Genomic DNA, 24,559 nt, shown 5'->3' on the forward strand with positions numbered 1-24,559 from the left:
AACTCAGGTTTCATTACCATTTGAGCAATCTAGTCCCTGCTCTAAAATGACACAGCAAATGAATAGAATTAGACTATAATTCTTTTTCTTGTTCCTTCAGGTGAATCAGTTCAGGCAGCTGTATTCCAAAGTCATCAATGATAAACATGACGATGTCATGGCCAAGTTTGGCGCTATTCTGGCCCAGGGCATACTGGACGCAGGTAAACGTTTTTAAATCTTCCAGATTTATTTATCTGTTTAAACTAAATCAGATGAAATATCTGTTCTAATCATATGACGTAGTAGAAATTGAGTCTGGGGCTGATTATTCCTGGAGAAAATATGGAGCCTACTGTTCATAGAAATAATTCAGTAGAGTTGTTAAGAGCACAGACTGTTAGAGTTTGAATTCCAGTCCCTTTACAGCACTAACTGTATTTCCCCTCTTTATGTCTGTTTTCTTGTCTTGTAAAGTCTACCTCATAGTGTTGGGAGGATTAAAAATACATGTAAAGCAATTAAAACAGTCCCAGTCACTTAGTTAAGTGTTCAATGAGTATTGGCTTATTTTTTTCCTTTAATTTTCTTAGTATATATCCATTTTAAACAAATTGACATTGGAAATTTTTTGAGGAAAAAATTAGGCTTTAGACAAATCCTAGCAGCCAAATCATTTAAAAGTAAGATGCCTGGAATATTTGCCCAGTAAACACATAGTACACTATACCAACTGGCTCCTGAATTCATACCCTTCACCACTGCACTATGGTTTATTTCAGAAGAGATGGGCTGCCCTTACAAGGTAGAATGGTGTGCTTTAGTACCTTGGACTGGGGATTCATTCAACAGACTCTAACTTATTTTTGGCAATATCTGACTCAATAGGGTAGAAGGGAATGAACGTAACTATTTCGCTATTCAAGTATCTGATTCTTTTTCTAACTGTACCCTAGCCGTGTAGAATATAATCTGTTTTATTAATCTTTGCTAATTTGAAAGGTTAAAAAATAGTATCTCAAGGCTTTCATAGTACTATTATTGATGAGCTTTTCTTAAATTTATTAGTTATATTGATTTCTTCTAATAAAAAATTTTATTCCTTATTCTTATTTTATTCCAGCCATTCTTTTCTTGGTCAGCTAGACATGTGTTTATATTTTTAGTTGAAGGAGATCAGGAAAAGAAGCTGAAATTTTTTGCTATCTGAAGTTTTTTTGTTACTCTCTTAGGTTTTCTGTCTGCTGAGAATATTTTTTTAATCATATCAAGGTTTTCAGCATCCTTGTTTTATAATTTTAGGTACTCTCCTGTATATGGCTTTTTTAAAAAATCTGTCTCTTTCGAATATGATTATTTTATCTTTTTCTTGATTAGATTTGCTAGAGATTTCTGTTTTTATTTATTTATATGCTGTTGCTAATCTTTTTTCCCCCTAAATTCTTTATTTTTGCTCAAATCTTTTATTTGCTTTTTTTTTCTTTTTTAGGATGTTGATACTGTTTTCTAAATTTTTGAGGCAAATACTCTTCTCTTTTAATCTATTTTTCTAGTGGGATTTGTTTTAATTTTCCAAGAAGTTGAGCGTTTTCTGCTTAAATTTTTAGTGTTTTTAAATTTCTCTCTCTTTTAATTAAAGATAGTTCCTTGCAGCTGTATATAAATAAGGGGAATATGCTATAGATATTTTAGATGAAGTGAACCATTTCAGTTCTCGGCATTGATTCTCCCAGGTATAAACAATATAGACATTGACATGCCATAGTTTCTCCCTTCTCATTCTTTGTCACCTTCCAATATTTTTATATTATGTTTACATTGTCATGGTTTATAACATTTACATTCTCTTGTGAAATAATAATTCCCACTGTTTAGTCTTAGTTCCATATTTAAATAGAGTCACTGCTCACCACCGTTTACTTTTATTGCTGCTGCTTTTTCTAGATATCTGTGCTATGACTTGACACTTAAATGGCTGGATTTTGTCAGTCTTTCATTTACATTTGGATTCATTCTCCATGAGTTTTGACACATGCATAATGACATGTATCCACCTTTACATTATCATGCAGAATAGTTTCACTGCCGTAAGAATCCTCTGTGCTTTACCTTTTCATTCCTCCCTCCCCACAGTCCCCAGCAATCACTGTTTTTTGTTTGTTTTTTTTTTTTTGCTGTATTTATAGCTTTAGTTTTTTTCTTTTTCAAAATTGTTGTGTAGTTGGAACCATATAGTATGGAACCTTTTCAGGTTGGCTACTTTTGGTAATTGTTTTTTAAATAGGATTTAGAAGAAACATTTTACCACTCCATAATCTTTTGTTTTTTCTTTTAGGTGCTACTTTTTGAAGTTTTGGTTTTAAAGTACAACCCTTTACTCATTCATTCAGTACTACTGTAATTTTTGCTGGCTTTTACTAAATTAGAGTCATTTGTTAAGAATTAGGGGAGGATAATTCTCTGTTTTAGCTTTATTTTGCCATCTTTATTTGGAATCCTCTGTCTTCTCCTTCCCCTTTGAGCCCCTCTCTCCTTCCACCTCTTTTTTTGTATCTGTTTGCTCTGTCATGAACCAATCAAGTTTTGATGCTTCTTTCATTTATTTTTTTTAACTTATAGTCATTTTTGCCTTAGGTATTTTAGTGTTACTTAGTACATAAAAGTTCTGTACTGCCGAGTTCACTCTTAGGAGCATAAAGTTATTCTCTTACTCCTTTTCAATTTGCTAATTTGCTATCTTCCTAGAAAACTGTGCTGCAACTGCTTAGAAAAATTTTTAGCCCTGTAATTTATCTCTCAGAAGTTAGAAGTAGTAGAGAAAATCTGGAGAGGGCAACTTCAATGGAATGAGTGAAGTTGAAGTTTATGAGAACTTACTCATGATTTGGTTTCCTCAAGGAGAAAAGCTGAAGATTAAGCAGGTTTACGGTTGAAGTTTGTAAAACTGTGTAAACACTATCAATAGAATAAACTTGTCCTTATTTTATATTAAATCTCAGACTGTTAGAACTACTTTAGTTTCTAAGTCTGAAGAAGATAGTTTATATTGAAATAAAAGGAAATTCAGCTTCAGAACTTAAATCAAATATCACATTCTCTAGGAAAGCCTTCCCCACCCTCTTCTGCCCTATTCAGCCTACTCCATAGGTTAGGTGGGCCATGCTTAGTTAGCTCTGTGTTCCCACTAGTACTTGGGTTTATATCTATTATAATATTTGTATGCTTTATTTTAATTATTTATCTGTCTTCACTAGATTGGAGGTTCTTTGGAATCTTTTTCAGTATTTTATTCAAAATTCTCAATATATAGTAAGCGTTCTGTGACTGTGGGGGTTAGAATAGGGAAGGATATAAGCAGACAGTAAATATATGTAACTCATCCCGTTGGAAAAACAAAGTTAAAGTATATCTGATTTTTTTTCTAGATAAAATCTTAAACGAAGTATCTGTAGTGGAGTATTAAGAAAATCTAGATTATTTGGTTGAACAGTAGAACCCTGATTCTTATAAAAAATTAAAATGCTTTTTGGTTTAGTAAAGTTAGTACGTACTTCCTGACTCCAAGAAAATTTGAAGGCATCTGTGAGATACTGAGATGAAGAGAAGTAAAATGTAAGCAATGGAGATCCAGAATTGAAATTCAAATTAGGGTGGTGACTGGGTACAGGGAAGCCCTATTTTTGTAGGCTGTACTATATAAACTAAAGGATTTGTGTCTCAAAGTTCTGGAATCCAGCACTAACACTGCTACTATAGAACAGAGGCTGCAACACAGCAGCCCATGGGCCATATCTGCCTTAAACACAGTTTTTGTCTGCCTAGCAAAATTTTGGGCAAAATCCAGATTCAAGTGCGCTTTTAAAAAGAAAATTACATAGTGACCCTGGGCCTCCATCCCTAGTGACATGTCCTCTTTAACTGTGGTAAGAACTTTTCAGTTTGCTTCAGTACCCACTGCTTCCAGTCCAAGTTCTCTCGTTTGTTTACCTCACCAGTTCCTAAAAGCATTCAAGTTTGCAACCCCTAAAGCCTTCTAAAATCTCAGCCTTACAAGGGTAAAGATGCGTCTAATTGATGCTTGGATCTTAGCTCTCGTTCACTAGCTTTCCGGCTGTGTTTCTCTGCACTCCCTCAAGGAATAGTCTAGGAGACGTGGCAAGGGGTAGGTAAACAGGTCAGGTTCTGCGCCCAAAATCTCTTCTGATTTAATAGAATTAGCTCTGATTTAATTGTTTTGCATATTATGCTTCTTCAAAAATTTTTTTTCAGTTGAATCAAGGATTGGATATTAAAATTTTTCTTTTGTTAGTGGCAGTGCTCTAGTTCAAATGCGCAAGTTCGAACTCTCATTTTGTCAATGGGAAGAAAAAATTTAAGAGGTTAAGTGATTTGTCCATTTCCACAAAGCTAGTTAATGTTAGACCTGCCTGCATTCAGACATGACTAGAGCACAAAGAGTAAACTGAGCGAACAGTATCTACCTCTTGTCTCTTTGCTGTCTGCAAATACAGTATGTACTAAAATTTTACTTTTTGTTTGCACATTAAAGGCCAATGTACAGTATAGATTAATATATAATTTAGCATACCATTCTGATATCCTTCAGGCTTAGTTTATTTTTAAATGCCTACCTATTTAGAAAGAAGTTCTAGATTTACCAAGTCTGGCACTTCCAGTTTTGGAGATCCTAGATAGTTCACTGGCTGGCTAATTCCAGTGACTCCATATTAGATTTTATGAACTATACTTTTAAAATAATCACCAAATTCTTCCCTAGTGCAGTACTTAGAAATCTTTATTATTGCCCTGCTGGATTCATATTTATGGTTTCTCTCCTTTTCTACAGGTGGTCATAATGTCACAATCTCCTTGCAGTCCAGAACGGGGCACACCCATATGCCTTCTGTGGTTGGCGTCCTTGTCTTTACCCAGTTCTGGTTCTGGTTTCCTCTTTCACACTTCTTATCATTGGCTTATACTCCTACCTGTGTCATTGGCCTTAACAAAGATTTAAAGGTATGTTTGAGACCTCAGTTTTATAGTATATCTTCTTCACCATATCCTATTCATCAACCACTCACAAGGATTTTCATGAGATTTTAAAGATGAGTTGGCATCTCATTAGTAAAGTACTTTACTTCAAACTGGCTCATCCATCACCTTGCTGAGAGGAGTGTGTTGGTGGAAGTTTTGAGAATCAAGTCTCCTTACTAACTGTGTAACCTTGGGTATATTGGTTGAAAGGGAATGGTGAGAAGGAGGCAAAATATAAAAATATGAAAAGGCTTTATAGATCACTCTGGTGAATTTTATTTAATACTGAAGGTCTGTGGGAGCTGCTGAAAGATTTCATGCAGATAAGTGACATGATGAGATTTGCATTTTAGAAACATCATTCTCGTATCAGTGGATATTAGGTACAATGCTATTGCAATAATCTGGGCAAGGAAGACCTAAACGAAATCTTACTAAGGAAGGAACGTTTGATGTGATGTGATGCTAGAGTGTTTGATGGAAGAAAAGATTATTGCTAAACAGAACAAGATAGGAGGGTGTCCCTTTGGTAGTGGTGAAAACAAGATCAGCAGAGAGGAGCCAGGGAAACTGACAGAAAGAAACTGATCGCTTAAGTCAAAGACTTAAGGTGACGCATTCCCTGTCATCTTACTATCCTTTTTTTATTTAAATAGGGTTTTTGCTTATGTCTTTCTCAGTCCTGCGGCCTAATGATTCACTTCTTGTTCTGCCACCCTCTCAGAGGCCCTTTGACCTTTAAATAACTCTTACATATGGTCGTCACCATTGTTTAAAAGTTCTATTAAATTTTCAAAGTAGAATATCTTTCTAAAAAAATTGGCCTGGTAAAGATTGAGTGTTTCATTGAATTGATTTTTTTTCAGTATAGCTATACAGCCAATTAATCATCCTTTAAATGTTTCAGTGTTAAACTACTATATTTATAAATACTGAGCAGTTTTATCTCTCAAAACGAGTTTTGGGTTTCCCAATCCTTAACCTTTAATATTGTGGTTAAGCATCCTGTATAATCTTTAGGGACTTCTCCCTCTGCCACACAATTTTATGATCTCTGTTTCCATTTTGCAGTGAAAGTGGGATGGGAAAGACAAGCTTCTTTCTGCTTGTCTGTAATAAATGTGATGCTTATTACCATTCTCTATCAATGCAAATTTGATATAAATGGAGAAAAATTCAGACTAGAGAACTTTAAATGTGGTCAATAAGTAATGCAAAGCTGACTTTTCCATTAGGCTCATGCTAGATTCTTGTAAGGTGTGATTATATGGTGTAGAAACTGTATACAGACCTGTATAGGTTGTTAAGGTGGTACAAGGAAGGCACATGGAAGTTAGGTATGCAGGTTAGATGTCAGGTGACACTTCACAAAGGAGGTAACAGTTGATCCGAGGCTCACACCAGGAGTGAAACTTAACCCACTGAAGCAGAGTGCATAGTCAACAAAGATGAAAGGGATGCCTGTTTAAAGGCACAGAGTTTCAGGAAAGTATAGGGAATCATAGTAGTTCTGTAAAGCACCTCAAAACTAATGCAATGAAAGAAAACAGGTGCTGTTGGAGAAGAGTGATGACGTAATTGGAGAGCTGTGTAATTTAGCCTGGATTGAGACCTCTGACATCCTTTTGCATTTGTATGCTTGTTAGGCGCATAGAATACTTAAATCTTGATTTTGATTATTGTAATAGAGAGGGGGCAATTCTTTTATTTCTTCAGATGCCGAAAGTTCAGTATAAATCAAACTGTAAACCATCCACATTTGCATATCCTGCCCCTCTGGAAGTACCAAAAGAAAAAGAAAAGGAAAAGGTAGGTTCTTTATTCCTTTGAGCATTTGTACTTATAGGAGCTGCTTCGTGTTTTACTTCAGTTTTTTTAAATATTTTTATGTTTTAAATTAGATATTTTAAAAGTAATACTTCTTATTGTAAAATCTAACATTTCACAAGACTATAAAATGAAAACCCTTTTCTTTTCTGGTTATCGAAGTCCGTGTTGCAAGAATCACAATTTGTGAATCCCTCCAAATATTTCCTCTGCACATATCAATACCTCTTTATACCACAAACAGAATTATTCTCTCTGTACTGCTCTGCATCTAATTTGTTTTCACCCTAATGATTTTTTTTAAAAACTTTTGATGTGTATTGATCTCATTTTTCTCAAAGCTGCAGGGCAGTTCTTATATGTATATATCATTGTCTTACCAGTTCCTTATCTGATGGACATTCAGAGTTATTTCAGATTGTCACTGTTACAAATGAGACTGGAATAAGAATTTTTATATATGCATATTTGTGCACTAGTACAAGTATATCATAGGATCCTAGGTGTGGAATTGATTGATCAAAAGTAATGCACATTTTCACAAGTATTAACTAAATTTCCTTTCAAAATGGATATAACCAATTTATACTCCTACCAACAGATGTGAAGACACTCATGATATGTGTTTAGTTAAACTTGGTGAGATTGAGAACTGTGCTTGTGCCTGCAGTTTTTTCAGTAAAATTATCCTTCATGATACCTTAGGTTTAGGGAAATGGTTTTTTTTCTCTTAAGATGATGTTCCATATTAGCCAGTTGTTGATTATTTGCTGTAAATTTTGTGGGTGGTAGGTAATGATATCCTTTGACAGCAGTTTCTTGCTCGTCAGCTGTGTTTCAGGGCCTCCTGCTTTTTGAGTCTAAAACAAAGTCAGCTTTACACCAGTTCTGCCCAGGCTTTCTTTTTCACCTTTGAAAGCCATCAAGGAGGATAATTCCAGTCTAACCACTCACCCACTGTGTATTACCATTGTAGGGCATCTAGTCCATGGAGAAAATGTTTGTTTTCCAGTGCTTTCCCTATAAAGTATAAATGGGTGCAGCACCCAGCTCTCTGTCTCAGAAATTCATCATAGCAAATTCACATCCAAGGTAGGCTACAGAAAGAAATTAGAGTTATATTGGACACAGGCCTCTGGGAACTGAGGATTCACCTTATGGCTGTAGCAATAAATTACCCTTATATTCCCAGATTATTTTGTTCTTTATGATACTTAACTACCAAGAAACCGGGTAGTATTATAGAACTAAATTCTCTTTGAGGTTGTACATTCGTATGTGAGTAAGGGATTACAATGATTTACCCTGTTAACTCTTCTAGGTTTCCACTGCTGTGTTATCTATTACTGCCAAGGCTAAAAAGAAGGAAAAAGAAAAGGAAAAAAAGGAGGAGGAGAAAATGGAAGTGGTAGGTATAACTAGGTGGTCATATGGGTTAATGTAGCTATTTCTGTCATGGTCCAGATTCTTCCTTAGTTAAACATTGTTATACTTTACTCTTGGCCTCCTTTAAATAATTATCCTATCCAAGCATACAGACTCATATAATTACAATTATAATTGGAAGAGACTTTAGAAATTATATCCATTCATGGGAAGAATAGAAGGGTACAAATCACGAATGAGTTCTTGGATAAAGTGATAACTAAAATGGGCTTTGAAAGGCAGAGTAGGATTTTTAGCAGACAGCAGGATGATGGTGTGTGAAAGAAAGGCCCTTTGGGAAAAAGGGAATATCATCTATTTAAATATCTCTGCTGATAGAAAAACCTCATCCTTTACAACTAAGTTAAATACTGTTCTCACCCCCAAGCAGAGTTACCATCTGTCTTGTCTGAGTTTTTTATCACTTTAGCTTCACTTCCATTATATCTAATCCTAAGTACCTTTTGCACCTGCTAGTTGCTCAGTAAATTTATCAGACATTATTCAGAGATGTGGAACAGAAGTGAATCTTTTTTTTTTCCCCTCTAGGATGAGGCAGAGAAAAAGGAAGAAAAAGAGAAGAAGAAAGAACCTGAGCCAAACTTCCAGTTATTGGATAATCCAGCCCGAGTTATGCCTGCCCAACTTAAAGTCCTAAGCATGCCAGAGACCTGTAGATACCAGCCTTTCAAACCAGTAAGTTCCTAATGGCCCTTAGCTATGTACCAAAAGCATGTTAATCTATAGGACAATGGAATATTTATAGAGAAGGGTAAATCTCCAAAGTATTAGAGAAAGCTCTGTAGTACTAATAAATCTCTTAGCAAGAGAGAGCATTCTCTTCCATTCTATATAGATTTGGGAGAGCTTTTCTTTGTATAATGCTGCAAATATTCTGCATCCACCAGAGGCTTCCATCATTAGAAGTTCCTAATACAGCATAGTAATTAGTACCGGAGACTCTGGAGCCAGACAGCCTGAGTGTGAATCCTGATTCTACCACTTTCAGCCACTGTGACCTTAAGCCAAGCGCTGATCCTCTCTACCTCAGCTTCCACTACTGTAAAATAAGAATTACCATCCCTAACTTGTAGGAATGTGATAAAGACTGAACAAAGTAATACAGTTACTACATAAGCAGTTAGAGTGTTCTATTTTACAGTTAGAAAAGGATCTTTATGCCATTTAATTTATTCTGAAGCAGAATGTTTCATGTTAGAAACAAATGCTGATCAGAAATTTGAGCATGATAATGTCTTTATTTTCTAGGTTCTTATATCTAGAAAACTAGAGCGCCATTAGTAGACACATTTAATACATCCAAATCCTGGACCTATCTTTAAAAAATGTCATACACAAGATTTCTAGATCCTTATAGAACAGTAAACCCATTCTTAGGAACTTGAAGGTGATCCCTGATGGTTGTGACAACTCTTACCCACAATTATGAGTAAGGGTCTTACCTGACTAGATTATCAGCTAGAGAGGAGCAGGGCAGAGGATGGAAGATAGCTATATTTAGTAGAGAAGAGCTGGAGTTGGGCAGAACTGAGTTTATACTCCAGCTCTGCCATTTCTTAGCTGTGTGACTGAGACAGATCATTTAATTGCTTTCTGTTTCTGTTTCCTCATCTGTAATAATTGGGATGGTGATACTACCTACCACCTAGTAATATTATAAAGATTAAATAAATTGTTATATATAAACACCTGAAACAATATCTGGAACGTGGTAAATCCTCAATAAGTATTACTTGGTGCTGGTGACAAGTCCGCAGACATGTGACACTGTACTTAATAGGCAGACTAAATCAACTAAAATAAGTTCCAAGATGTAAAGGAACTAAATGTAAAGAACTAAAGGAAAGGATAAGAATGATGTCTCAACAAATCGTCAATGTCAGTAAAGAGAAATTATAAACAGTAATCAAATAGACATTCTGGTGTTGCAGAATAACTACAGTAACTGAAATGAAAATTTTGCTAGAGGAGCTCAACAGCTGATCCAAGCAGACTTGAGCAAAGTTGAAGATAGATCATCTGAGGGACAGCCCAAAAACAAAAGGTGAAAAAGAAGTGAACAGAGCCTCAGAGACCTGTTAAAAACTATCAGGCACACCAGCATACACAGAAATGGGGTAATGGGAGTCCCAAAAGGAGGGAGCAAAGGATAGAAGTCCACATAGATTTGGGGGAGCTTTTCTTTTCTTGTGTGAATCCTGATAAAATAAACCAAAAGTTTACATCATAAAATAAGACTACTTGAGGAAATGACAGAAAACGTCCCAGATTGTATGAATAGCACTCATCTACATATCCAGGATGCTCAGTAAGAGAGAGATCCACACCTACACACATCATAATCACCCTGCTCAGAGACAAAGAGGGGATCTTTTTTCTTTTTTCTTTTTTTTACTTGAGCTAGCATTGTTTTATTACCAATATTAAGTTTTGTGTGTACAACATTATTATTGTAACAGCAGTGTGCTCACCACTAAAAGATCAACAGCTGATTTGTCATTAGAAACCACGGAAGCCAGAGTTCTGTGGTTCAGAGCGCTGAAAGAAAAGACTCAACCAAGAATGCTAAATCTAGCAAAACTGTCCTTCAGAAATGAAGGCAAAAATTGTGACATTCACAGATAAGAACTAAGAGACTTTGTTGCCAGCCAACCTGCCATGTAAGAAATACTAATATTGACCCCCTCAGGCTGAAATGAAAGGACACTAGACAAAGTTGAAGTCATGAAAAAATAAAGAGCACTGGTAAACATTACTCTATAGATAAATATAAAAGATAGTTTGAATGTATTTTTGTTTGTAACTCTTTCTCTTTTAAGTGATTTAAAGACAATGGATAAAGCAATCATAAATTAGTATTGATATGTACACACTGTAAAAACGTAATTTGCACTGAAATGTGTCTGACTTTCTTCTGGCTGCTGTAACAGATTGTCACCTACCAATTAAGCCTGGGTGACTTAAGCAACAAACATTTATTTCTCACAGTTCTGAGACTGAAAGTCCAAGATCAGGGTGCCAGCATGAGTGAGTTCTTGGTAAAGGCCCCCATCCTAGCTTGTAAGCTTGTAGACAGCCCTCTTCACATTGTATCCTCACATAGCAGAGAGAGAAGAAGCAAGGTCTCTGCATGTCTCTTCTTACAAGGACACTAATTGCATTCCTGACAGCTTTTCCCTCATGACCTAATTGCATCCTGAAGGTTCACTTCCTCACACCATCACTTTGGGGGTGGGTAGGATTTCAAAATATGAATTTTGGGGCGGCACAAACATATAGGCATGTTTGGCACATACATGAACCATACAGAACCATGTCTAGCACGTAATATGTGTATAATAAATGTTGGTTATTGTTATAATTATTCTTACTATATATGGCAAATAAATTCCTGTTTGTTTAATCAAAAAAAAGACTAAAGGCGGAAGACTCAGATTACTAAAATCAGGAAACAAAGAGGGGATATTACTGCCAACCTTAACAGAAATAAAAGGATCATGAGAGAATACTATGAATAATCTAGATGAAAGAGGCGAATTCCTAGAAAGACACAAACTACTATAACTGACTTAAGAAGAAATAGAAAACCTGAATAGATAAATAAGTAGAGAAATTGAATTAATAATCAGAAAACAACAAAGAAAAGCCCAGGGCTAGATGGCTTCACTGATTAATCCTATCAAATGTTAAAAAAATTAGCACTGATCCTTTACAAACTCTTCTAAAAAATAGGAGAGGGGGAACACTACCGAACTCATTCTGTGAGGCCAGTATGACTCTAATTGTAAAACCAGGCAACAACATTACAAGAAAAGAAGTATACAGAGCAATAATTCATGAATTGGAAGATTTAATATTTAAGATGGCAGTACTCCCCATTTTGATGTATCAATTGAATAGAGTCCTTATCAGAATCCCAGCTGACTTTTTTCCCCAGAAATTAACAAGCTGATCCTAAAATTCATTTGGAAATGCAAGAGACCCAGCCGGAATAGCCAAAACAATCTCAAAAAGAACAATAAAGTTGGAAGAATCACATTCCCCAATTTCAAAACTTACTACAAAGCTACAGTAATGAAGACTGTAGTATTGATATAAGGATAGACATCCAGATAAATAGATTTAAACTGAGAGTCCAAAAATAAACCCATATGTTTATGGTCAGTTAATTTTTGACAAGGATGCTAAGACCATTCAATGGAGAAAGAATAGTCTTTACAAGAAAGATAGCTGGATATCCATCTGCAGAAGAGTTAAAGTTGGATCCTACCTTATATCGATATGTAAAAAGTAACTGAAAATGGATCAAAGACTTAGATGTAAGAGCAAACACTGTAAAACCCTTAGAAGAAAACATATATGTAAATCTTCGTGATCTTGAATTAGGCAGTGCTTTCTTATGTGTGACATCTAAAGCATAAGCAACCCCCAAAAAAGATAAAGTGGACTCTATCAAATTAAAAACTTTTGTGTAGCAAAAGATGGTGTCAAAAAAAGCAGAAAGAAAACCCACAGAATAAAAAATATTTTCAAATCATAGATCTGATAAGAGACTTGTATCCAAATTTTTTTAACTTAAAACCCAATAGTAAAAAGACAAATAACCTATTTTTTAAATGGGCAAAGGATTTGAATAGGCATTTCTCCAAAGAAGATTTACAAATGGCCAAAAGCACATGAAAAGATGCTCAGCATCATTCATCATTAGGGAAATATAAATCAAAACCACAAGGAGATACCACACCCGCTAGGATGGCTGTAGTCAAAAAGACAGACAATGGATTTGTAGATCAAAGATAGAAAGGATGTGGGAAATTGGAACTGTCATGTAGTAGTGGTGGGAATGTAAACTGTTGCAGCCTCTATGGAAACCAGTTTGGCAGTTCCTCAAAAAGTTAAATGTGACTTTCCATATGACCCAGCAGTTCCACTCTTCAAGTATACGCCCAAGAGAATGAAAACCATGTCCACACAAACACTCGTACACTAATGTTTATATCAGCTTTATACATAACAGCCAAAAAGTAGAAACAACTCAGATGTCCGTCAAGTGGTGTATGGATAAACAAACTGTGATACGTGCAATGAAATACTATTCAGCCAAAAAAGAAAGGACATACTGCAACGTATTTGAACCTTAAAAACATTACACTAAGTGAAAAAAGCCAGATACAAAAAGCCACGTGTTGTGTGATTCTCTTTACTTAAGATGTCCAGGGAGACAAATCCACAGAGACTGAAGTTGCTTTAGCTTCTGCAGGGCCTGGGAGTAGGGGAAAACAGAGAGTGACTGCTACTGGGCACAGGGTTTCTTTTAGATTGATTAATGTGTTCTTGAATAAGATAAGTGGAGGTGGTTGCACGACTTTGTGAATATACTAAAAAAAAAAATCATTGAATTGTACTCTTTAGAAGAGTTGACTTGTGTGAATTGTATCTCAGTTTTAAAAAAGAAAGAAAAGACTGCCTCTGTGCATGTGTGCAGTGATGAAAGGAGTGCCCCCTGACTCTTTCCTCCAGTCCCCTCGATGGCAGGGTCATCAGACCCTTCCTCAGACACTGTATTCGAAAGAGGCAGCTTTAGTTTTGAAAATGGGTTGCTTTCCTACTCTGTTTTCTGTCTGTTTTGAAAGATGTCTTATAGAGAGTATGGAGCATTTGGGAACAGAAAGTGTTCCATTGCCTCTGTCTTCAGTTGTCACTAGCCTTCTCAGAAAACAAGAATGTCAAGTATCTTATTCTCTGCTTAAAGAGTGAATTTTCTCTCTAACGTATAAGGCATTAATAAATCTAAGCCATGTAACTATAAAAAGCTCTTCCCATATGTTGATCATATTGCAGGATTTGGGTTGGATCATTCCAGTTAGGCATGAAATAGTACAGTTATAACCTGGGCCATATGTTTCCAAAATATAGGGAGTCCCTTGAGAATATGGGTATTTTCTTCTGTTTTCTGAAAGATTCATCTCCATTTGGCCCTTTAGAAGGTTCAAGTAATTTTTTAGGCTATGGAGTATTAGGATAATGTCCATATTACTCTGTTCTTGGGTAAATATTGGTAGTAAAGGCAGGGTCCATTCATAAAAATGACTCCTCTTTAAGAAAAGCAAATTTTTCAAGGGAAAAGGTTATAGATGTATGGATATGTGTGTGTTGAGAGAAGGAAAAGGGTTTAAAAATTCAGAAGGCACACCAGTTTTATAGCGTGGCAGGGCAAAATTCTGATGAGTGGGAATTAGATTAGATTGAACTACAGAGATGCTTAGACACATGCGAATCATTTAACTAATGTGCTTGTGCTTCTTTTCCTTCCCAGTAATGTGCTTTGGTAGAAATATGTTTTTTCCAGATGTGCCTGCCACTGTTGACTGATCTAATTACAGAGAGCAGCTTTCCATTTCCTTTGACACAAGCAAGCAAATAGAATAAGATTAGCACACCAGAGATGGGCGAACAGTTTGGTGTTTGGATTTACCTTGCACTAATATGTTTGGGAAAGGGCTTAATAGAATGCTTCTACATTCTACTTCCCTTTTGTTTCCCAACTAGTTCTTCACTGTCTTGTATCACAAGGATTTGTAGATTAAAGTGAAAAACCCTCAGATGTGTGTTATTTATATTGTAGTCTCTGTCATTCTAAAATTGCTGGAGAAAAATTGGCTTTTCATTTGTAGATTGTCTTTTGTGTCCAAAATGATGTTTGTCTCACAAACGATAAAGTTATCTGTTAGGCTGACGTGCATCTCAAATTTCAACATGCATACAAATCACCTTGGTATCTTGATGAGATACAGACTGAAAGATCTAGAGTAAGGCCACGTTTCTACGTTTCTCACAAGCTCCCAGGGAACAATGATGCCGCTGGTCCAGGACCACGCGTTGAGTAGTGCAAGGTGTTAGAATACTGTATTTGGATAGTAAATGTTCTCCCTGCAGTCCAGCAGAGGCTAGTACTCAGAAATATTCTTAAATTGACATGCACCGTCCAGACAGCAATACCACATGTTCTGTCATCTAGAGACACTGGGCCGAGTTTGCAAATATTCCTACTGATGACAGTCATCTTTATCCTTTGTTATGCACCTTGACACTGCTGTCCTCATTCAGTCTTCACTGGCCCCTTCTTATAGTTGAACAGCTTGGTTAAGTCACTGGTATAGCATCACAAAGGCCAAATGCCCAGGTTGTCTGACTCTCATCTTAGAAAGTGTAGTTCCATCCTAGTTCTTTACGTCCAAATCATTCCAGTAGCTTTAAGGTCCCACTTAACAAATTTGTCCTCTAGATTCTGGAGCAACCTGGAAATATGAGTGGAGCTTGTACTTCTTCATTCCCTCTCTTTATAGCTGTCCATTGGTGGCATCATCATTCTGAAGGATACCAGTGAAGACATTGAAGAGCTGGTAGAACCTGTGGCAGCCCATGGCCCGAAAATCGAGGAGGAGGAACAAGAACCAGAACCCCCAGAACCATTTGAGTATATTGATGATTAAGGACCAGAGGTGTGTGTGGAACAAAATTGTATATCAAGGGAAACCTCTCTGTTATACTTCACAGATGTTTTATGCAGGAACATTTTCTCCCTTTTTTCCTGTTCTGCTTAATCCCTGTTTACCTAAACAGTATTGAAACTTCCCATTTTTTGACCTCTTCTTGCATACGTAACCACCAGTTCCTTTTTTCTTTCTTCTTTGACTCTCTGCCCTCCAGTGTTCCACCAGTGCTGTTCAAAGTGGCTGGACTGCAAATTGTTTTCATAGGTCCATGAGAAAGTAGGGATCTTAGTTCAGAATATAACTCTACTCGATGCTTTTTCATTTAAAAAAAAAAAAAAAAAGCCTTGCTACCCCGTGATGCTAAAAAAGTCCCTAAAAAAGTCTGCTGATCTGACAGTCTGCTCAGTGGTGGAGTCGATTTACATTTCGATGCAAGCTCCTTGTTGCAGGTCAGTTATAGTTTATGGACTGGCACTGGTTGGTAGATCACACTTTGAGTAGCACAAGTCTAAATCCTTCATTGATTCTTTTCTCTCTCTTCCTTTCCTTTGGCAGTTTTTGGCACCAAAAGGCTTAACATTCATTTATTTAATGAAGCTGTTGAACATCTAATATGTATAAAAAATGGTGCTTATAGGTACTTTGGGGTCAGACTATAACACAAAGCTTTGTGTAGTTGAAAAAAGATTATTATTATTATAATGTTGAAGGGGTTTTTAGATACAGAAGATTGGAATAATCTAATTTTATGAAATTGTCATTCTGTGTCCCCCATTTTTTGAATGGTCACCTCATATTTGAAGATGCATATAAATTGCATAAAGAAGGTTCTCTAATTCCACACTAGTACAAATACGTTGTCAAATAAATATGAATTTATGCTATTCTTTAAAGAAAATAAGAACAGTATCAGTTATTACATGACAGAAAGATACGTTTAAATGTCAGATTGCAAATCGGCACCATGACTATTACAAACTGACTGGCAATTAATGAAAGCTTTTATAAAAATCTCAGATAAATATTAAGGCAGAAACCCTGCCATTGGTTTCAAAATATAGAAAAATATATTCAAACTTCTGAGAGACAGTTTCGAGATTTATATATTCCCTGCTTATTTTTGAAAATTATCTTTCAGCTCTTGATGGTTCCCTAAGCTTTACCTAACCAGCCCACGACAGTATTAATACCGTGAGCTCTCAGTCTCTGTGCAGAACTGAACTCACACTAAGCCCGTTCAGCCTTTCACAATGCCTTCCTGAAACCTCCCTGATGAGGTCTTTCAGGGCAGTTAACTACAGGATGGCTTAGAAGTTTTCAGTTGGAAATTGGATTCTTGTTAGTTTTCAAAAGGATAAAATACTCAGTCCAATAAGAATTTGAAAACTAGTCTGTCTAAGCACAAACTGGCATATTAGGACTACGTGATCAGGGTTGGGGCTAGTTTTATGCTTCAACAGCTAGTAGTTATTCTTTTCAAAAAAAAAAAAGTTTTTAAAATAAAGAATAGCTCTACTTCTCGCTCTCATTTCTTCGCCAGGATTCTGTTGCTCGTCTGAAGAAGATTGCCCGGGGTCACACTGAAAATACCCGTAAGGAAGTTCATGCTGACACCTGCTATTCACTGCATGTATCATCCATTGCCTCTGTGCTGGCCTTGTCTCCAAGTCTTTGGCTGAAGAGAAGATATATGACTATTTCGTGTGCTCTTTCACATAAGTTGGTTTTCAAATAAATATATTAAAATCTCCAGATGGACAAGGACTTGTTTGTTTTTTAGCCTGGTTTTCAGTAAGTGGATCTGATATCCTTTCCTCTCAGCATGAAATGCCTAAATCCAAAGAGCTAACTCCTTGCTTGCTGAGTGTGCATGACTTTAATATTGGTGAAAGAGTTAAATATTTTATAGGTTGTTTGAAAAATAATGGAAAAAATAAGAAAGGAAAACAGTCAACCCTTGTTTATTACTCCAAGAATTCTCGCAGTTTTGTTTAAACAGGATTGAGGGTGTGGGATGCCAGCACTACTGAAGAAGTCCCTTTCATGATCCAAGGGAAGTGTAGTCTGTTTAGGCAGCTCAGAAGCATTTTTTAAAAATAAGCTTTGTTTATTGTTCCCTGCTTTTGACCTTGTTAAGAACAGTATATATAAATTATTTCATTTTATTTATCCACATGATCTAATTAAGTACCTTTTTTTTCTCATTTTCTGACTTTTTTCATGTTTTAAAAATTGAGGTATAATTTAAATGTAATAAACACAGACATTTGGTTTTTTAGGGGTTTTTGTGTCTTGGCCTTTAACTATTAAAATAGAAGTAGGTAATTTTCAACATTTATACATGAGTGGTTCTTTACTCCAACCTTGATTGTTTCACTTATTAATTTAAGGTATAGCCTTCAGAGTCGGGGCGGGGGGAAATACTTAGAGGAAACAAACTCCGGGGTAGATTAGTTCCATCCACTTGTCTACCACAGCTGTGTTGTTAGGCCCGGGTCTAAAGGTTACTGATCCCAAAGGATGGCTCCACTCATTGGTTAATTTCATTGTATCCCCTTCTTTGTAAATTCCTTGTTTCCTCAATATCAGATGATTCTATAAAAGAGATTATCTCATTTCCTAGCCTCTCATTAGCTACGTCCTTCCTGTTCAAAGCTCTTAACATTGCTTGCATTTCAGACAGAGTTATCTCTTAACATTTCCCTTAATATATGAAATGTTTAAAAAACAGAAGTCTTTCAATGATGTCACTGTCCAAAATTAAGTAGTCTGGGAAAAGTACATTCACTGGTCTCTGGCCAAAGTTAATAAATTCCTTCTAAAATAATAGATTGAACTTCAGGGAGCAGTCAGCACTAGTTCCTGGTAAACAGTGCAACTCAGAATTTGTACCTTAGCCTTGGGGGAGGGTGTGACTCAAGTGGTACAGCACATGCTCAGCGTGCACGAGGTCTTGGGTCCAATCCCCAGCACCTGCATTAAATAGAAAAATAAACCTAATTATCCCACACACACACAAAAAAAACATAAGAAATGTATCTTGGTCTTAAACTTTACGGTTATAGCTTTTCAAAATGCAAGCTATTAAAGTAAAATGGCCACTGAGATCAGATTATGATGAGACTATCTGTTTTCCTGATTTTTTTTTTCCTGGAATATTTCCTAGATACACATAGCACTGAGAGAACTGAGGAACAAAGAAATCTGAAGTGAAACAGAACAGGGTGAAATGAAGTCATGTTCAAAGACAGGAGCTGGAACTGACACATTCAGTAGAGGAAACAGAAGGGAGAATGGCAGCAACCACTCCCCGATGGTGTCAGTGGGCGCAGTGCAGAGTTGAAGGCAAGGGAGATGCACATCCAGCCACTCATTGGGCTGCCTCACTGGCACATAAAATAGCACAGGCAAAGCACGTCCAGCTGCTTCTACTCCTTGAAGCAAAATGACAACCCTTCCACTTGGTGATCCACATCAGAAACCCAGAGAGCCTTCACTCTTGACTCAGTGTTCAGCCTCTCAAGTATCTCTCCAGTTCATCCACCCACCTCCACTGTTCACTACCCCTAGTTCAAGCACCTAATTGTCTGCCTCTAGACCTGGCTCACTGTAATCCATCCTCCAAAATGGTCTTTCTAAATTGCAAATTGTATTAGTCTCCTGCTTAAAATCTGGTTCTTTGTTGAATAATGTCCAGATTCTCTTCTACATGTACAAAGTTATACAATACGTTAGCTGCTGCTCACCTCTCCAGCCTCCAGTCTCTTCATTCTTTTCCCATGTCACACGCAGAACCGCTTTCACTTTCTTTAATGACCCAGGCTTTCTGTCACCTGGCTTTTACCTGGCTTTTACACGTACCATTCCCTCTGCCTGAAAGGCCCTCTTCTCTTTTCTCCCACTCTCTCCTTCAGGGTCAGGTGAATCTACTAGTTAGATCTTTAGGTCCCAAGAGAGACTCTGTCCATTGTGCTGTATGCCAGAAACTGGCACATTGTGACTGTACCTCAATTTAAAAAAAATTAAAAATAAAAGAGACTTCCTCTAAGAAACCCTCCCCAGTTCCCCCACCAGAGCTGGCCTAGGTCCTCTCTGCTTCCCCAGGGCTCAGCATCACCCCGAAATGTCCTTGTCACAGCATAGTATCAGTTATTGCCTAGCTGACTTGCCCATCTTCCCCCACAGTTGTCTTGCTCACCACTACAATCCTAGCACACAATGTATGATCATATATACTTTGAGTCCCTGTATTGTTGAGAACGGTGAGGACCACAACTGAGGACTAACAGAATACGTGGGACAGAGTCCATGGGCACATTAGAGGTGATTTTATCCGTCTTGGGACTGCCGTCCCCGGAGGCCTAAATGTCTTCTCATTTATCTCCTGCAGTGACTAAACGATCCTTCTAAGGGCTGTTTTTCAGTTGATTTTACTCTTGAAGAACCTTATCTTTTCCTTGTGTGCATGTGCAAGATGATGTCTCTGAAATCTGTAACTGGCATGAGATAACGAGAAGAAACCGGCTTGAGCTAAAAAGTGTGCGTGGCTGTCTCAGTCTTCTCCCCACCGCCTTATCCTCATAATAAACTTTCCTCAGAAAATCCCTTAGAAAGTGCTTAGCTTGATTGTTTCTCAAGTTGCAGTTCCTTTTCTACCCTCTCACTTTTTACAAGTAAAAGCTGTAGGGAAGAACCCTCCCAAACCAAATTGTGTAACAGGAAGATTGTGGACTCTGGCCTCAGACTTTGGTTCAGATCCTGAACATGTCCGTTAGCGTCTTCCTCGTTTGTACAGAGGGAATAACGTTTACCTCAAGGTTGTCGTGGGGAGTAAATGGTAACGGCTACTCATTGCATGCTTACTATGTGCTCGACACTAAGCTTCGTGGGTACCGACTTATTCCTCACAGCCGCCCTGTGAGGTAGGTGCTATATCTTGAGATAACCTGTCTCAGTTAAAGAGCTCCGCGCTTCAGCAGGTAGGTAGTCACTGAATTTTAGTTGAATCAGAATGGTATGGCCCATATTTCTCTGCCTATTCTTCATCCATCCAGCCTCTGCTCCAAGTTTGTGTCTTCCTCCATGCTCCTAAGCCAGGACTCCTTTTCAAAAAGAGATTGCCAACAAAAGCATCATTTTCAAATACCCACAACCTGTATAAAATAGCCCACTGCTGTTGGGCACTCCCCATCTGTTTCCTGGGATCTGGGCAGTTCCTTTGGTGCATGCGCTCAGTGATTTCCAAATCACTAAGTTATTTATTTAAACTAAAATTGCATACAGGAGATAATTACCTTCAAAGATCTTGGGCATCACGCAGAGCTGGGACTTGGCAAATAGCTGGACAGAGATAAAGAGTTTCCCATCAAATTGTATTCCCACGACTTGGTGTGAAGAGCCTCTGACTCGAGCCATGATCTCTCAGAAGCCCTGATTCATGTTCTAAAGCTTTAAGAGGTTTACAAGCATCTGAGGCTTTCTGCTTATGCTGGGTATGAACTAGCCTCTCCAAAATAAGGAATAAGCATATTCCTTCCCTTGTTCCTGGATCAGAAGCCTGGTAGGGGTATTCACTTACACCTCCCTGCCAACCCCAGTAATCAGTCTCTCCTCTGAGCAGCTCCCAGGCATGTATGACACATGGCTGGCAGGCGATTTGTTGTTCCCTAGTGGTTTCCTGTGTGTATAGGATTTTTGTTTCCCAGCCAGTTTATAAATAAGCTCATGGAGGGCAAGCCACAAAGTATCCCCACAAAGTCCCTGTCTCAGTGTTTGAGAAATCACACTTGTTGGCTTCAGATTAAATACTTGGAGAGTCTAGTGAGACACTTGATCCTGATTTATTTTTCTCTGTGGCACTTACAACCACCTTGCATATCATGTTTGTTTATTGTCTATTTCCCCCACTTAGCATGTAAACTTCATGAGGACAAGGAGTTTGTTTTTGATGACTGCTGTATTCCTAGTGCCTACAGCAGATCCTGGCTCACTGATGGACAGGTGGACAGGTAGACAGACAGACGGCTGGTCAAACAGATGGCTGGACAGATGACAGTGGCAAACCTGTATTTACCTCCTGTGTGCTAGGCCCTACGCTGGGCCCTTTCTTCACATTACCATTTTTAATCCTCACAATAGAATTCCTATCCCCATTTTACAAAAAATTAGACTTAGAGAGGATGAGGGTACATACTAAGTTCTGAAACTAGAATTCAAACCCAGGGGGAGGGTACAGCTCAGCATGCACAAGGTCCTGGGTTCAATCCCCAGTACTTCCAATAAACAAAGAAACAATCAAACAAACCTAATTACCTCACCCTCCAAACAAAACAAAACAAAAAAAGAATTCAAACCCAGGTTTGTCTGACTACAAAACCTATTTCTTTCGTTTTTGCTTTTGCTGTTGCTTATTTTAGCCACTATGGCAGTGACACGGCAGATCTGAATCCAACTCAGAAATCAGCCAGTTTAGCCGGCACTCGGGTGACCCTCATGAAGATGATTCTGAGCCCACACCGAGAAACCCTGTCCCACACAGAGCTGCCTCCAGACCTTGCCGTCTAGATGGGCTGTGGATACGGGGATAGTGAGGACCCCAGACCCCCACCAACAGCACAGCCATCAGCAACAGCCCTTGTGAGAAGACAGATATCTCCAGGGTAAGGTAGGACCTCACCGCGACCGCGGGAACATACCTGGAGGCAGAACCATTCCCAGAAGAAAAGTCCCTAGAAACCAAATGAACGCACCAACTGGCAGAAAGTGGGAGTGCTGTCCTGTTGGGGCCCTTGGGTGGGTCTCTCTTCATTACATGGGATACGTGGCACCAGGCCTGCTGCTTCCCTGGCTCCAGGTTCTACGCTCAACATGGCGATTGCTGTTCACCATCAAAAAGGACTTTGGGTTGGTCTAACTCAGGCAACAGCCCATTTAATGAGATGCTTTGCTCTCTTTCCCAGAGCTCTGTGGTGGGCATACGGAGGAGCCGCCCTCACAGACAGCCAGCAGGGGCAGGCACGATACACCCCTTACCTGGGAAGGACCCTACCATGGCCCCCATCCCTTGGAGTGACCCAGGGAGATTCACACACATGTCATTATGTGAGCAGACAGTGCCTATGAGTGGATGTCAGTCAGTCCTTGCCCTGGAATCTCCAGGCCTCAAGTGGCCCCACAGTAGCCTGGACACAGGTGCCCCAGCCTCTCCTCTCTTCAGTGTTCTAAGGGGAACTGTGTTCAGACAGTCCTGTAGCACCTCAGCCAGCAGCAGGGGGATCAAGGGTCAAGCAAGGATGGTAGGGCCAAAGTTCCCATCAGCAGGCCAAAGAGCATGCTGGAGCCAGCAGAGCAGAGGCCCAGGAAAAAATAATTGCGTTTTTCTTAAAATAATTTGATCAGCATATATTTGTAATTGAAATAGTCTTTATGGGAAAAATGAACAAGCAGTTAGACTTCCTTACATTTATTCTGTGGCTTAGAAATGTTTTTATTTTTAATGAGGGTAATGATGGGGTGGTGGTTGGCATGGAGACACCATAATCTTTTTACTGCTTAGAGTCTTTAAAGGACCTAATCCATCCCGAACAGGGACATGTAATTTGTACTTAGTCCCTCCACACACTCAAGCCACTGGCTCAAGACAAAGTCAGACTCCAGCAGCGGAGCTGATACTATAAGGAAATGGAAAAGCATTGCGTCTGAGGGGAAAGCCAGTGTGACCAGACTGAACTGTGGAAATTAAGTCCATAGAGGACTGGCTTCAGCTCAGATCTCTGTACCACATTAGGGAAGGTCTAGGGAGCTCATTCACTCGCGTATTCACCCCTTCTCCAGCGAGCTTCTCGGACGTTTGCAGACCAGACACCAACGTGCATTCCTTCCGGTAACTGATGTCTGTACCTTCACTTCCCCCTGAGGGAACCAATGACTGCCTAGCTCGACCCAGAGGCCAGTCAGCACACTCCGCCCGCAGGCCACGGTGGCTGGTTCAGGGAGGAGCACTCAGCCCAGGCCAGGCCAGTCTGAGCCAACAAGACCAGTTCTGGGTCATGGGTTCCAGCTCCCAGGAACGACTGTCTCTTCCACTTCGGGTGCGGCCTAAGCTGAGCCTTGCACCTGAATGTGATGCCCACCGAGAGGAACCCAGGAGCTCAGAGGTGGATCCAAATGGCACCACACGAGCTCCAAATCCAACTGTGCCTCTACCCCCAGACTACGAAGTTCCATGAGTAACAAGTTCTCTTTGCTTAAGCAAAACATAATGCACTTGAAGCTGAACTTCTGGCATTTGATGACAATAGACGACTTCAAGATGAGGCATTGAAGAGGGGTAATGCGGGCTAGACTGTATCCCCTCAAAGTTCATATGTTGAAGCTGTAATCTCCATCACCTCAGAACATGACTGTAGCGAGACAGGGTCTGGCAAGAGGTAGTTAAGTTAAAATGAAGTCAAATGGCTGGGCCCTAGTCCTGTGACTGGTGTCCTTACAAGAGGAGCTTGGGACACAGACAACACCCAGACCAAGGGGCAACCACATGAGGACAGAGCAAGAGGGAGCCCGTCTGCAAGCCAAGGAGAGATGCCTCAGATGAAACCAAACCTGCCGACACCTAGATCTTGGAATTCCAGCCCCTGGAACTGTGATAAAGCCAAGTTCTGCTGTTTAAGCCTCCAGGCCTGTAGTCTTCTGTATGGCAGCCCACCTGTAATGGGGGGCAGATGCAGTGATTGAATGCGGGGCACGACGGAGGGAGTCAGGGAGAGGAAAGCACTGCA

At 38.8% G+C, this 24,559-nt stretch overlaps 1 protein-coding gene across 1 annotated transcript in view; it reads left to right on the forward strand.

Moving 5' to 3' along the window:
- Positions 1 to 17,534, forward strand: part of PSMD1 (proteasome 26S subunit, non-ATPase 1) — an 80,556-nt gene extending 63,022 nt beyond the window's left edge. Inside the window, exons 19-25 of the mRNA XM_006207901.4 lie at positions 101 to 203; positions 4,826 to 4,995; positions 6,730 to 6,822; positions 8,162 to 8,248; positions 8,815 to 8,961; positions 15,633 to 15,788; positions 17,323 to 17,534. Coding sequence (XP_006207963.1) covers positions 101 to 203; positions 4,826 to 4,995; positions 6,730 to 6,822; positions 8,162 to 8,248; positions 8,815 to 8,961; positions 15,633 to 15,779 — 747 coding nt within the window. The 3' untranslated portion in view covers positions 15,780 to 15,788; positions 17,323 to 17,534. The remainder of the gene's footprint in view (positions 1 to 100; positions 204 to 4,825; positions 4,996 to 6,729; positions 6,823 to 8,161; positions 8,249 to 8,814; positions 8,962 to 15,632; positions 15,789 to 17,322) is intronic.
- The last annotated feature ends 7,025 nt before the right edge of the window (positions 17,535 to 24,559 follow it).

This window comes from Vicugna pacos, chromosome 5 (genome assembly GCF_048564905.1).
Source record: "Vicugna pacos chromosome 5, VicPac4, whole genome shotgun sequence".
Lineage (NCBI taxonomy): Eukaryota > Metazoa > Chordata > Mammalia > Artiodactyla > Camelidae > Vicugna > Vicugna pacos.